The 12,866-nt window shown below is 47.7% G+C and overlaps 1 protein-coding gene across 1 annotated transcript in view; it reads left to right on the top strand.

Annotated features, from left to right (window-relative positions):
• The window catches only part of LOC120941350 (serine/threonine-protein phosphatase 6 regulatory ankyrin repeat subunit B-like), a 148,204-nt gene that overhangs the window by 93,068 nt on the left and 42,270 nt on the right, over window positions 1-12,866 (top strand). The window contains exon 18 of the mRNA XM_040354688.1: window positions 1,902-2,108. Within this exon, the coding sequence (XP_040210622.1) occupies window positions 1,902-2,108 (207 nt within the window). The remainder of the gene's footprint in view (window positions 1-1,901; window positions 2,109-12,866) is intronic.

Here is a 12,866-nt window from a genome sequence, read left to right as displayed (position 1 = left end):
CATTGCTTCTCTAAAAGTGTGCAAAGTTTGTTGTCTGGGGGACCTACGACTGGGGAGCACTGATTTTTCAAAGCCGGGCACCCTTTCCATAGACTCCCATGTTAAACGTCAGTCTAGTCATGGACACAGTGAAGCATGGGCACAGTGAGGCATGAGCACAGTGAGGCATGCAGATGGACACAGTGAGGCATGGACACAGTGAGGCAAAGTGAGGCATGCAGATGGACACCCTAGGCTTATACTCGAGTCAATAAGTTTTCCCAGTTTTTTGTGGTAAAATGAGGTGCCTCGGCTTATATTCGGGTCGACTTATACTCCGAGTATATACAGTATATTAAATATAAATTAAAACAATCAGCGCCAAAAATTGCTATAAATATTGTGCTATTAAATACTAGTCAAAAGGAGGAGTATAGCCTCTATTAAACTTGCTAAAAGCTAAGTGCATGTGCCAGCATCCCGTTAGTTTGTAGAGAATGAGACCAATTAAATACAGACTAGAGGCTGCTTGAGGCCAATTAGCATGAATACTCTTAGGTAAGGAGGGTGTTGGTTGGGACTTTCGAGGCACTGATAGGAAACCATGAACAGGTATAAAACAAGATTTATTTACATACAAAATTACAAATATAAAAACATTAGGGACAAGCCCCACAGATCAGATGAGGTAATGGAAGGGTAACAAAACCATCTAAGTCTAATGCGTGGAGCCAGCCAACAATCTCTTGACCGGTTTCGCGGTTGTACCGCTTCTTCAGGAGGGTCTAGGAGATATATACAAAATATACAATTAACATCAAGCACAGTGTAGAAAAGATATATACAGCAAAGAATTTTTCAGTACATTATCTAGAGGAGTCAAAAGGAATTGCTCACCTAAACTGGTCCAAGTGAGCGAGTCATGGGCCTGATAGTCCCCCCGTGGCGCACGAGGGGGATATTGACGATGGGCTCTGATGAGGTAAAGAAATGCCTTAATGATGATGTTAAGTAGTGGTAGGTGGATAGGAGGGGCCACCCAGTGACGGGCTTTTAATATTTTTTTAACGGCGGGAACTGTGATTGTCTATTGTTGTGACTTAGATCAAGATCGGGTCACATTTTATGACCAATTTGTGCAGAAACCCATATAATTTCAAAAGGGTTCACATACTTTTTCTTGCAACTGTATATACCACGATTAGGGTTGCTACCTGTCACATGACCATGGTCGACAGGTATATCACTAACAACCTGTTGCTGACCCCCCCCCCCCCCCCCCCCCGTTTTGTTGATCTTCAGGGTACTGTTCTTTTTTTTTACTTAAAGCGGTGTTTCACCCTAAAAACAAATTTCTAGCATGCCATCAAGCATACTAACGCGAGCTACAGTATGCCTTTTTTTTTTTTTTTGGCGCAGTACTTACAGTTTACTGCCGTAGTGAAGTTTCAGACTCCTCGTGGGGAATGGGCGTTCCTATGCAGAGGGAAGATGATTGACGGCCGGCTATGGCGCGTCACGCTTCCCGAAGATAGCCGAAATAGGACTTGCCTCTTCATGGCGCTATACGGCGCCTGCGCACAGACATCGGAGCTGACTGCGCAGGCGCCGTGAAGAGGCAAGTCCTATTTCGGCTATCTTCGGGAAACATGACGCGCCATAGCCGGCTGTCAATCATCTTCCCTCTGCATAGGAACGCCCATTCCCCGCGGGGAGTCTGAAACTTCACTACGGGCAGTAAACTGTAAGTACTGCGCCAAAAAAATAAAGGCGTACTGTAGATCGCGCTAGTATGCTTGATGGCATGCTAGAAAAAAAAAATGTTTTTTTTAGGGTGAACCCCCGCTTTAATAATAACAAACCATCACTTTAAGCCGCTAAAATGTATCTAATTTTTTTCTTGTGTTTTGTCCCAATGTCAGCACGGACAGACAGCGCTCCACCTGGCTGCGGAAAATGACCACTCTGAAGTCGTTAAACTGTTCCTGAAACACCGGCCTGAGCTAGTGACATCCGCCAACATGGACGGCTCCACATGCACCCACATTGCAGCCGCCAAGGGCAGCGTCGCTGTCATCAAAGAGCTGCTCAAGTTCAACAGTAGCGGTGTGACAACAGCGCGTAACAAGGTGCGTATGTTCCAGTGGACAACGTCTGAAGGCTTACGATTGTAAATAGTAGTTAGCAATGTTGTTGTATCTCAACTAGATCTTTAACCACTTGACCACCGGAAGATTTCCCCCCCCCCCCCCACAAATAGAGCTTTCTTTTGGTGGTATTTGATCACCTCTGCGTTCTAAACAAAAAAAGAGCGACAATTTTGAAAAACAAAAAAATACATGTTTTACTTTCTGCTATAAAATCCCTTTCACATTGAAGTGATGCTAAAACAGCTGCTAAAGCGTTGGTCGTTTTTGCGGTGCAGAATGGCACGGCTGGGCACAAGCACGTACCTGTACGTCCTCTTTAAGTGCCCAGCCGTGGTCCGAAGCCCTGTGACCGTGACCGCGGGACCCGCAGACCCGATCGCCGCTGGAGTCCCGCGATCGGTGCCCGGAGCTGAAGAACGGGGAGAGCTGTGTGTACAGCTTCCCCGTTCTTCACAGTGGCAGCTTCATTGATCGTGTGTTCCCTGATATAGGGAAACACGATCAATGACGTCACACATCCAGCCCCGCCCCCCTACAGTTAGAAAAACATATGAGGTAACACATAACCCCATCAACTCCTAAACTGCACTGTCATTTTCACAGTAAACAATGCATTTTTATAGCATTTTTTGCTGTGAAAATGACAATGGTCCCAAAAATGTGTCAAAATTGTCCGATGTGTCCGCCATAATGTCTCAGTCACGAAAAAAATCGCTGATCGCCGCCATTAGTAGTAAAAAAAAAAAAATTAATAAAAATGCAATAAAACTATCTCCTATTTTGTAAACGCTCTAAATTTTGCGCAAACCAATCGATAAACGCTTATTGCGATTTCTTTTACCAAAAATATGTAGAAGAATACGTATCGGCCTAAACTGAGGAAAAAAAAAATTTTTTAAATATATTTTTGGGGGATATTTATTATAGCAAAAAGGAAAAAATATTGCATTTTTTTCAAAATTGTCGCTCTATTTTTGTTTATAGCGCAAAAAATAAAAACTGCAGAGGTGATCAAATACCACCAAAAGAAAGCTCTATTTGTGGGAAAAAAGGACACCAATTTTGTTTGGGAGCCACGTCGCACGACCGCACAATTGTCAGTTAAAGCGACGCAGTGCCGAATCGCAAAAACTGGCCAGGTCCTTTACCTGCATAAAGGTCCGGGTCTTAAGTGGTTAACTTGTTGCTGACCGGCTCATGCAGATATACTGCGGCAGAATGGCTTCCCTGGGCGAATCCCCGTATGGGTAAGTCCTTTTCTTTTTTGGCGTACGAGCGCCAGCACAGGGATTTGTGTGTGTAAACACACAAATCCCTGTGCTGTCAGGGGAGAGGCAGTGGCGTCACTAGGGTGGGTGTCACCTAGTGCGGAAAAAACTGGTTCACCCCCCTGTCCACCAACTATAGTCCCCCCTCAGTACAGACCCCCCTCCTCTAACTACAGACCCCCCTGCAGCTGCAGGCATCATCCCGGTATAACCCCCTAAAGCCGAGGACGTACGGGTTTAAGAGTACCCTTCATTGGAGACACCTGTGTTGTTATTCGTTACAGCACAAGCTGATTTTTGGGAAGGGGGGGTGTCCCTGAATGGTAGTTTGGAAATGTGGTCACCCTAGATTGGACACAAGAGGCAGGATTTATGATTTCTCCAATCACAAGCAGGGGGCGGGATTGTGCTCTTCCAGACATTCCCGGCCAGGACAAGTACTGTCAGTGAGTAAAGCGGTGATGTGGCGGCCTTTTTGGGGGCATCAGATTGGCCCGGGGGGTGGCTGTGTCAGTTTTATTCCGGGACACTGTATTGTTCTGGAATGAATGTGCCCGGGACAGACCTGCAAAATGCGGGACTGTCCCGGGCAATCCGTGACACGTGGTCACCCTAGGCGATACGTCCATATCGGATCGGGTGAGATCTGATGAAAACGGACATGCTGTCCGTTATTATCAGATCTCTCCATAAGAGACAGCGGCGCTGCACAAGCCCCTCCCCACTCAGTGAGCAGAGAGGGACTTGTCATCCGCCGGTTCAGCGGAGATCAGCGGAGAGATCTCCCGCTGAGCCAGGGGGAGCTGGCGGACCCCGTAGCGACGGAGTCCGCCTGTGTGGAAGAGGGTTTTAGCTGAAAAACGCTGTTCTATGTTATTGTAGAAGAATGTATGGAAGAGTATTATAAGAGGAGTGTGAGATCAGGATCCCTTTCCTGATAATATTACATAACAATGGTTAGTGTGTAATGTTTGCCTGTCTGTATAAACACAGCAGAATCCGGAAAATAGTTCCCATTGGTTGTAGGAGATCAATGTGATACATTTACTGTTTTCCCAGGAGTTTCCTCCTTGGAGTTCCTGTAGTCTTCTGCATCTGGATTCTTGTTTTGACCCATAAACATTCAATGCAGCTATTCAGAAGAACTAATCTTACTAGAATATATATACAGATGCATCTCGAAAAATTTGAATATCATCAAAAAGTTCATTTTTTTCAGCACAGTGGAACCATGGATTGCGAGGAACTTGGTTAACGAGCGTTTCGCAATACGAGCGCTGTATTTTTATAAATCCTGACTCGGTTTGCGAGTGTTGTCTCGCAAAACAAACAGGATTCAGGCCAAAGCGCTTTGGCCTGAATCCTGTTTGTTTTGCGAGACAACACTCGCAAAACGAGTCAGGATTGTTAAAAATGCAGCGTTCGTATTGCGAAACGCTCGTGTAACGGAATGTCCCACACTCCGCTTGAGTGCTTCCGTCCTATACCGCTTCCTATCAGTCTGGATATAGATATCACATATTCCAGCTGCTCTCAAGCACACAACGAGACGAGACTTGTTTGTCTGCTGAACATGGAGGCCCGGATTCAGATACATTATCGTATCTATCGGCGGGCGTAGCGTATCTCAGATACACTACTCCGCCGTAACTTAGGGCGCAAGTTCCTGTAACGGCTACCCAGGTAGTGAGAGGGTATCAGCCGTTGGAGAAGTCATTTTCCCTGGCAAGTTGCGATATGCAGGTACAGCCGGTATATCCCATCCACGAGATCCAGAGAGAGAGTCAGGTTCAGCTGTAAAATGAGCAGAATAGTAATCCCATCGAACGCCCTTTCAAGAACGAGACAGGGCTACGTTTTGAAGGGTCAAGTAGGACTGATTTTTAATGGTTCACTCTGAGATTTTATACAGTCTTCCAGGCACATGAACAATCAAACTGTCCGCACCCACACATCACACCGTGGGGAAGCTTCAATCACATTCTTTGAGCTAATTACTAAACATTCCTTCATTAACAGAACTCAAACAAAACACCATCACACAATGATCTCCTTCCAATCCACATCTCTAGACAGACGTTCTGTCTCCGACAAGTACATTCCACACATAAACAGTATTTAGCATACATAACACCTTTACACAAGGGACAATGAAATGTCTAGGAGTCTATGCAATTAACACCTTTCAAAAGAATGTGTCCCCACATTGAATAGCCAACAACTTGTGATATCTCCAGACATCCTGCAAACATGGATTATGATTCACTTGCCACCCCATCTCCTGGCTCAATCTGTGCCCAAAAGTCGCTCTACAATTAACCCTTTGCATGATGATTATAGATGTCCAGGCAGAATACATAGTTCTGTTACAGTTCCGTATTCAGAAAGAACTTGCGCTCTAAGTTACGTCGGCGTAGTGTAAATGTGTCGGCGTAAGCCCGCCTAATTCAAATGTGGATGATGTGGGTGTGTTTTATTTAAATTACTTGTGACCCCCACGTAATTGACGTTTCTTACGAACGGTGCATGCGCCGTCCGTAAACGTTTCCAAGTGCACATGCTCCAAATTACACCGCAAACTGTCAATGCTTTCGACGTGAACGTAACTTACGCACAGCCCTATTCGCGAACGACTTACGCAAACGACGTAAAATACGACGCTGTTCGTTCGTTTCCGACATCCATACCTAACATAACTTTACGCCGGAAAAAGCCTTACGTAAACGATGTAAAATAATGCGCCGGGCAGACGTACGTTTCTGAATCGGCGTATCTACCTAATTTACATATTCCTCGCGTAAATATACGAATATAAATATAAGAGACTTACGCTGGTCGGATCTTAGGGAAATCTATGCATAACTGATTCTACGAATCAGGCGCATAGATACGACCCTGCACACTCAGGGCCAGATCCTCAAAAGAGATACTCCGACTTAAGTGCTGTTCAGTCTGTGTGTAACTTTGGAAACGATCCTCAAAAGGCTTTTTCCAAAGTTACACAGAAGATCCGGCATGTGTAATTGATTTACACTGCCTAATTTTAGGATGCAGTACCGCATCCGCCGCTGGGGGCATTTCGAGTCGAAATGCCGTTGCTAGTATGCAAATTAGCACTTAAGGCGATCCACAAAGCTTTCTAGCTTCTTTTTTGCGCCGTAAGTGTTATTTTGCAAGTGTAAAATTAGGGCTCGTTTTACAAAGTGTAAAGTTAGTCACACCTTGTAAAGGCCCATTGCAGCGACGGCATTTGGTATGCTTTCCCGAGGGAGAACTCCACGTCAATTTGTAAAAAACAAAACCGGCATGGGTTCCCCCCCAGGAGCATACCAGGCCCTTAGGTCTGGTATGGGTTGTAAGGGGACCCCCCCTACGCCGAAAAATTGACGTAGGGGGTCCCCCTACAATCCATACCAGACCCGTATCCAAAGCACGCTACCCGGCCGGCCAGGAAGGGAGTGGGGACGAGCGAGCGCCCCCCCCCTCCTGAGCCGTGCCAGGCCGCGTGCCCTCAACATGGGGGGGTTGGGTGCTCTGGGGCAGGGGGGCGCACTGCGGGCCCCCCCACCCCAGAGCACCCTGTCCCCATGTTGATGAGGACAGGACCTCTTCCCGACAACCCTTGCCATTGGTTGTCGGGGTCTGCGGGCGGAGGCTTATCGGAATCTGGGAGTCCCCTTTAATAAGGGGGCCCCCAGATACCGGCCCCCCACCCTAAGTGAATGGATATGGGGTACATCGTACCCCTATCCATTCACCTGGAGGCAAAAAGTAAAAGTTAATAAACACACAACACAAGGCTTTTTAAAATAATTTATTATTCTGCTCCGGACGCCCCCCCTGTCTTCGTTATTAGCTCAATTACCAGGGGGGGCTTCTTCTTCCGCTCTCCGGGGGTCTTCTTCCACTCTCCGGGGGTCTTCCGCTCTCCGGGGGGGCTTCTCCGGACTCCGGGGGGGCTTCTCCGGACTCCGGGGGGCTTCTTCCATCTTCCAGCGCTGAAGAAGAAGGCACCGGAGAGCTGCAGAAGAACCGGGGTTCGCCGAGTCAAGAGCGGAAGAGGGGAGAAGATGGAAGAAGCCCCCCGGAGTCCGGAGAAGCCCCCCCGGAGTCCGGAGAAGCCCCCCCGGAGAGCGGAAGACCCCCGGAGAGTGGAAGAAGACCCCCGGAGAGCGGAAGAAGAAGCCCCCCCTGGTAATTGAGCTAATAACGAAGACAGGGGGGGCGTCCGGAGCAGAATAATAAAATATTTTAAAAAGCCTTGTGTTGTGTGTTTATTAACTTTTACTTTTTGCCTCCAGGTGAATGGATAGGGGTACGATGTACCCCATATCCATTCACTTAGGGTGGGGGGCCGGTATCTGGGGGCCCCCTTATTAAAGGGGACTCCCAGATTCCGATAAGCCTCCGCCCGCAGACCCCGACAACCAATGGCAAGGGTTGTCGGGAAGAGGTCCTGTCCTCATCAACATGGGGACAGGGTGCTCTGGGGTGGGGGGGCCCGCAGTGCGCCCCCCTGCCCCAGAGCACCCAACCCCCCCATGTTGAGGGCACGCGGCCTGGCACGGCTCAGGAGGGGGGGGGGGCGCTCGCTCGTCCCCACTCCCTTCCTGGCCGGCCGGGTACCGTGCTTTGGATACGGGTCTGGTATGGATTGTAGGGGGACCCCCTACGTCAATTTTTCGGCGTGGGGGGGTCTCCTTACAACCCATGCCAGACCTAAGGACCTGGTATGCTCCTGGGGGGGGAACCCATGCCGGTTTTTTCTTTCAAAATTGGCATGTAGTTCTCCCTCAGGAATGCATGCCGCTGTCATTTTTTTTTTCCCCGACGCAACTTTAAGCCGTTGCGATCCTCAAAACTCGGCGTAACGTAACTTCGCGCATGCGCAGTACGGCCGACGCGCATGCGCAGTACGGCCGGCGCGGGAGCGCGCCTCATTTAAATGGGACTCGCCCCATTTGAATAGGAACGCCTTGCGCCGGCGGAATTTTAGTTACACAGCCTGAAATTTCTAGATAAGTGCTTTGTGGATCAGGCACTTAGGTAGAAACTTTAAGCCAGTGTAACTTAAATTGGATTTTTTAAGTTACGTCAGGTTTTTGTGGATCTGGCCCTCAGTTACTTACGACTCAGAGTTAACTCGTATCTGAATCCAGGCCGGAGTGTTTAATAGAACCAAGAATACAATCTTATATACAGTTTAAAGAGGAGGTAACCAGAACATAAATTAACATGAGCTAATTAACTAATCATTTACCCAGACTAGGCGACTCATAGATATGACCTTTCAGGGTAGACGTCACGTCTCCTCGCTCACCTGCTATACAATACACATTATCATAAGTGTAAACACAGGACGTGTTCACACAATAGCAGGGCCAATTAACACAGAGAACAGACATATGGCTGGAGTTGGTGACATTAGCATCTAACAGTATGTGTCCCAACATTATGAATGAGTCATTCTTCCAATTAACCCGTTGAGTTCAGAATCAACAAACAGTAAATAGTTCTTTACAGATATCCTGGAATATATTGTGAATACTAATTACATAATAATCCCATCTCAGGTAGTCCAAGCGGGGGTAAGCGATTTTTCGCGGGCAATAGCTGGTGTTCTGCTGTTGGCGCTTCAATCATCACAGCACCATGATTGGTATGGTGTCAGATTGATTGAAGCACTTTATTTCTTATATTACATTGTAATATAAATGAAATGGTTCAACTCACCATAATGCAGAATCAGTGGGAGCCCTGAGCGTGTCACTTGCTATGTCGCCTGCCACCAGATGAGGAATGTCACTTGCCACGTCACCTGCCAGTGCCACCAGATGAGGAATGCCACGTCACCTGCCTGTGCCACCAGATGAGGAATGCCACGTCACCTGCCTGTGCCACCAGATGAGGAATGCTACTTGCCACGTCCACTGCCTGCCACCAGATGAGGAATGCCACTTGCCACGTCACCTGCCAGTGCCACCAAATGAGGAATGCCACGTCACCTGCCTGTGTCCACCAGATGAGGAATGCCACTTGCCACGTCCACTGCCTGCTACCAGATGAGGACTGCCACTTGTCACGTCACCTGCCAGTGCCACCAGATGAGGAATGCCACGTCACCTGCCTGTGCCACCAGATGAGGAATGCCACTTGCCACATCACCTGCCAGTGCCACCAGATGAGGAATGCCACGTCACCTGCCTGTGCCACCAGATGAGGAATGCCACATCCACTGCCTGCCACCAGATGAGGAATGCCACGTCACCTGCCAGTGCCACCAGATGAGGAATGCCACTTGCCACATCCACTGCCTGCCACTAGATGAGGAATGCCACTTGCCACGTCACCTGCCTGTGCCACTAGATGAGGAATGCCACGTCACCTGCCTGTGCCACCAGATGAGGAATGCCACGTCACCTGCCTGTGCCACCAGATGAGGAATGCCACATCACCTGCCTGTGCCACCAGATGAGGAATGCCACGTCACATGTCTTTGCCACCAGATGAGGAATGCTACTTGCCACGTCCACTGCCTGCCACCAGATGAGGAATGCCACTTGCCACGTCACCTGCCAGTGCCACCAAATGAGGAATGCCACATCACCTGCCTGTGTCCACCAGATGAGGAATGCCACTTGCCACGTCCACTGCCTGCTACCAGATGAGGACTGCCACTTGTCACGTCACCTGCCAGTGCCACCAGATGAGGAATGCCACGTCACCTGCCTGTGCCACCAGATGAGGAATGCCACTTGCCACGTCACCTGCCTGTGCCACCAGATGAGGAATGCCACATCCACTGCCTGCCACCAGATGAGGAATGTCACGTCACCTGCCAGTGCCACCAGATGAGGAATGCCACCGTCCTATACCGCTTCCTATCAGTCTGGATATAGATATCACATATTCCAGCTGCTCTCAAGCACACAACGAGACGAGACTTGTTTGTCTGCTGAACATGGAGGCCCGGATTCAGATACATTATCGTATCTATCGGCGGGCGTAGCGTATCTCAGATACACTACTCCGCCGTAACTTAGGGCGCAAGTTCCTGTAACGGCTACCCAGGTAGTGAGAGGGTATCAGCCGTTGGAGAAGTCATTTTCCCTGGCAAGTTGCGATATGCAGGTACAGCCGGTATATCCCATCCACGAGATCCAGAGAGAGAGTCAGGTTCAGCTGTAAAATGAGCAGAATAGTAATACCATCGAACGCCCTTTCAAGAACGAGACAGGGCTACGTTTTGGTACACATCACACTGTGGGGAAGCTTCAATCACATTCTTTGAGCTAATTACTAAACATTCCTTCATTAACAGAACTCAAACAAAACACCATCACACAATGGTCTCCTTCCAATCCACATCTCTAGACAGACGTTCTGTCTCCGACAAGTACATTCCACACATAAACAGTATTTAGCATACATAACACCTTTACACAAGGGACAATGAAATGTCTAGGAGTCTATGCAATTAACACCTTTCAAAAGAATGTGTCCCCACATTGAATAGCCAACAACTTGTGATATCTCCAGACATCCTGCAAACATGGATTATGATTCACTTGCCACCCCATCTCCTGGCTCAATCTGTGCCCAAAAGTCGCTCTACAATTAACCCTTTGCATGATGATTATAGATGTCCAGGCAGAATACATAGTTCTGTTACAGTTCCGTATTCAGAAAGAACTTGCGCTCTAAGTTACGGCGGCGTAGTGTAAATGTGTCGGCGTAAGCCCGCCTAATTCAAATGTGGATGATGTGGGTGTGTTTTATTTAAATTACTTGTGACCCCCACGTAATTGACGTTTCTTACGAACGGTGCATGCGCCGTCCGTAAACGTTTCCAAGTGCGCATGCTCCAAATTACACCGCAAACTGTCAATGCTTTCGACGTGAACGTAACTTACGCACAGCCCTATTCGCGAACGACTTACGCAAACGACGTAAAATACGACGCTGTTCGTTCGTTTCCGACATCCATACCTAACATAACTTTACGCCGGAAAAAGCCTTACGTAAACGATGTAAAATAATGCGCCGGGCAGACGTACGTTTCTGAATCGGCGTATCTACCTAATTTACATATTCCTCGCGTAAATATACGGAAGCGCCACCTAGCGTCCAGCGTAAATATCCACTTAAGGACCAGCCCATGTACATATACGTCCACAATATGGCACGTACAGGCACATGGGCGTATGGGTACGTCCTCCCCTATTAGCGGGTGGGGGGTCCGATCGGGACCCCCCCCGCTACATGCGGAGGTCGGGTCCGCTCGGGGAGCGATCCGGGACCACGGCGCGGCTATTTGTTTATAGCCGCTCCGTCGCGATCGCTCCCCGGAGCTGAAGAACGAGGAGAGCCGTGTGTAAACACGGCTTCCCCGTCCTTCACTATGGCGGCGCATCGATCGCGTCATTCCCTTTATAGGGAAGACACGATCGATGACGTCATTCCTACAGCCACACCCCCAAACAGTTGTAAACACATACACAGTGATCCCTAACTCCTACAGCGCCGCCTGTGGTTAACTCCCAAACTGCAACTGTCATTTTCACAATAAAGAATGCAATTTAAATGCATTTTTTGCTGTGAAAATGACAATGGTCCCAAAAATGTGTCAAAATTGTCCGAAGTGTCCGCCATAATGTCGCAGTCACGAAAAAAATTGCTGATCGCCGCCATTAGTAGTAAAAAAATAAAAAAAAATAAAAATGCAATAAAACTATCCCCTATTTTGTAAACACTATAAATTTTGCGCAAACCAATCGATAAACGCTTATTGCGATTTTTTTTACTAAAAATAGGTAGAAGAATACGTATCGGCCTAAACTGAGGAAAAAAAATGTTTTTATATATGTTTTTGGGGGATATTTATTACAGCAAAAAGTAAAAAATATTGCTTTTTTTTCAAAATTGTTGCTCTATTTTTGTTTATAGCGCAAAAACTAAAAACCGCAGATGTGATCAAATACCACCAAAAGAAAGCTCTATTTGTGGGGAAAAAAGGACGCCAATTTTGTTTGGGAGCCACGTCGCACGACCGCGCAATTGTCTGTTAAAGCGACGCAGTCCCGAACTGTAAAAACCCCTTGGGTCTTTAGGCTGCATATTGGTCCGGGGCTTAAGTGGATATGCAACTAAGATACGACGGCGTAAGAGACTTACGCTGGTCGGATCTTAGGGAAATCTATGCATAACTGATTCTACGAATCAGGCGCATAGATACGACCCTGCACACTCACAGTTACTTACGACTCAGAGTTAACTCGTATCTGAATCCAGGCCGGAGTGTTTAATAGAACCAAGAATACAATCTTATATACAGTTTAAAGAGGAGGTAACCAGAACATAAATTAACATGAGCTAATTAACTAATCATTTACCCAGACTAGGCGACTCATAGATATGACCTTTCAGGGTAGACGTCACGTCTCCTCGCTCACCTGCTATACAATACACA

The sequence above is a fragment of the Rana temporaria genome, chromosome 5, assembly GCF_905171775.1.
Source record: "Rana temporaria chromosome 5, aRanTem1.1, whole genome shotgun sequence".
NCBI lineage: Eukaryota > Metazoa > Chordata > Amphibia > Anura > Ranidae > Rana > Rana temporaria.
Note: the sequence above shows the minus strand (reverse complement) of the source record. Positions and strands in the feature narration are given on the sequence as shown.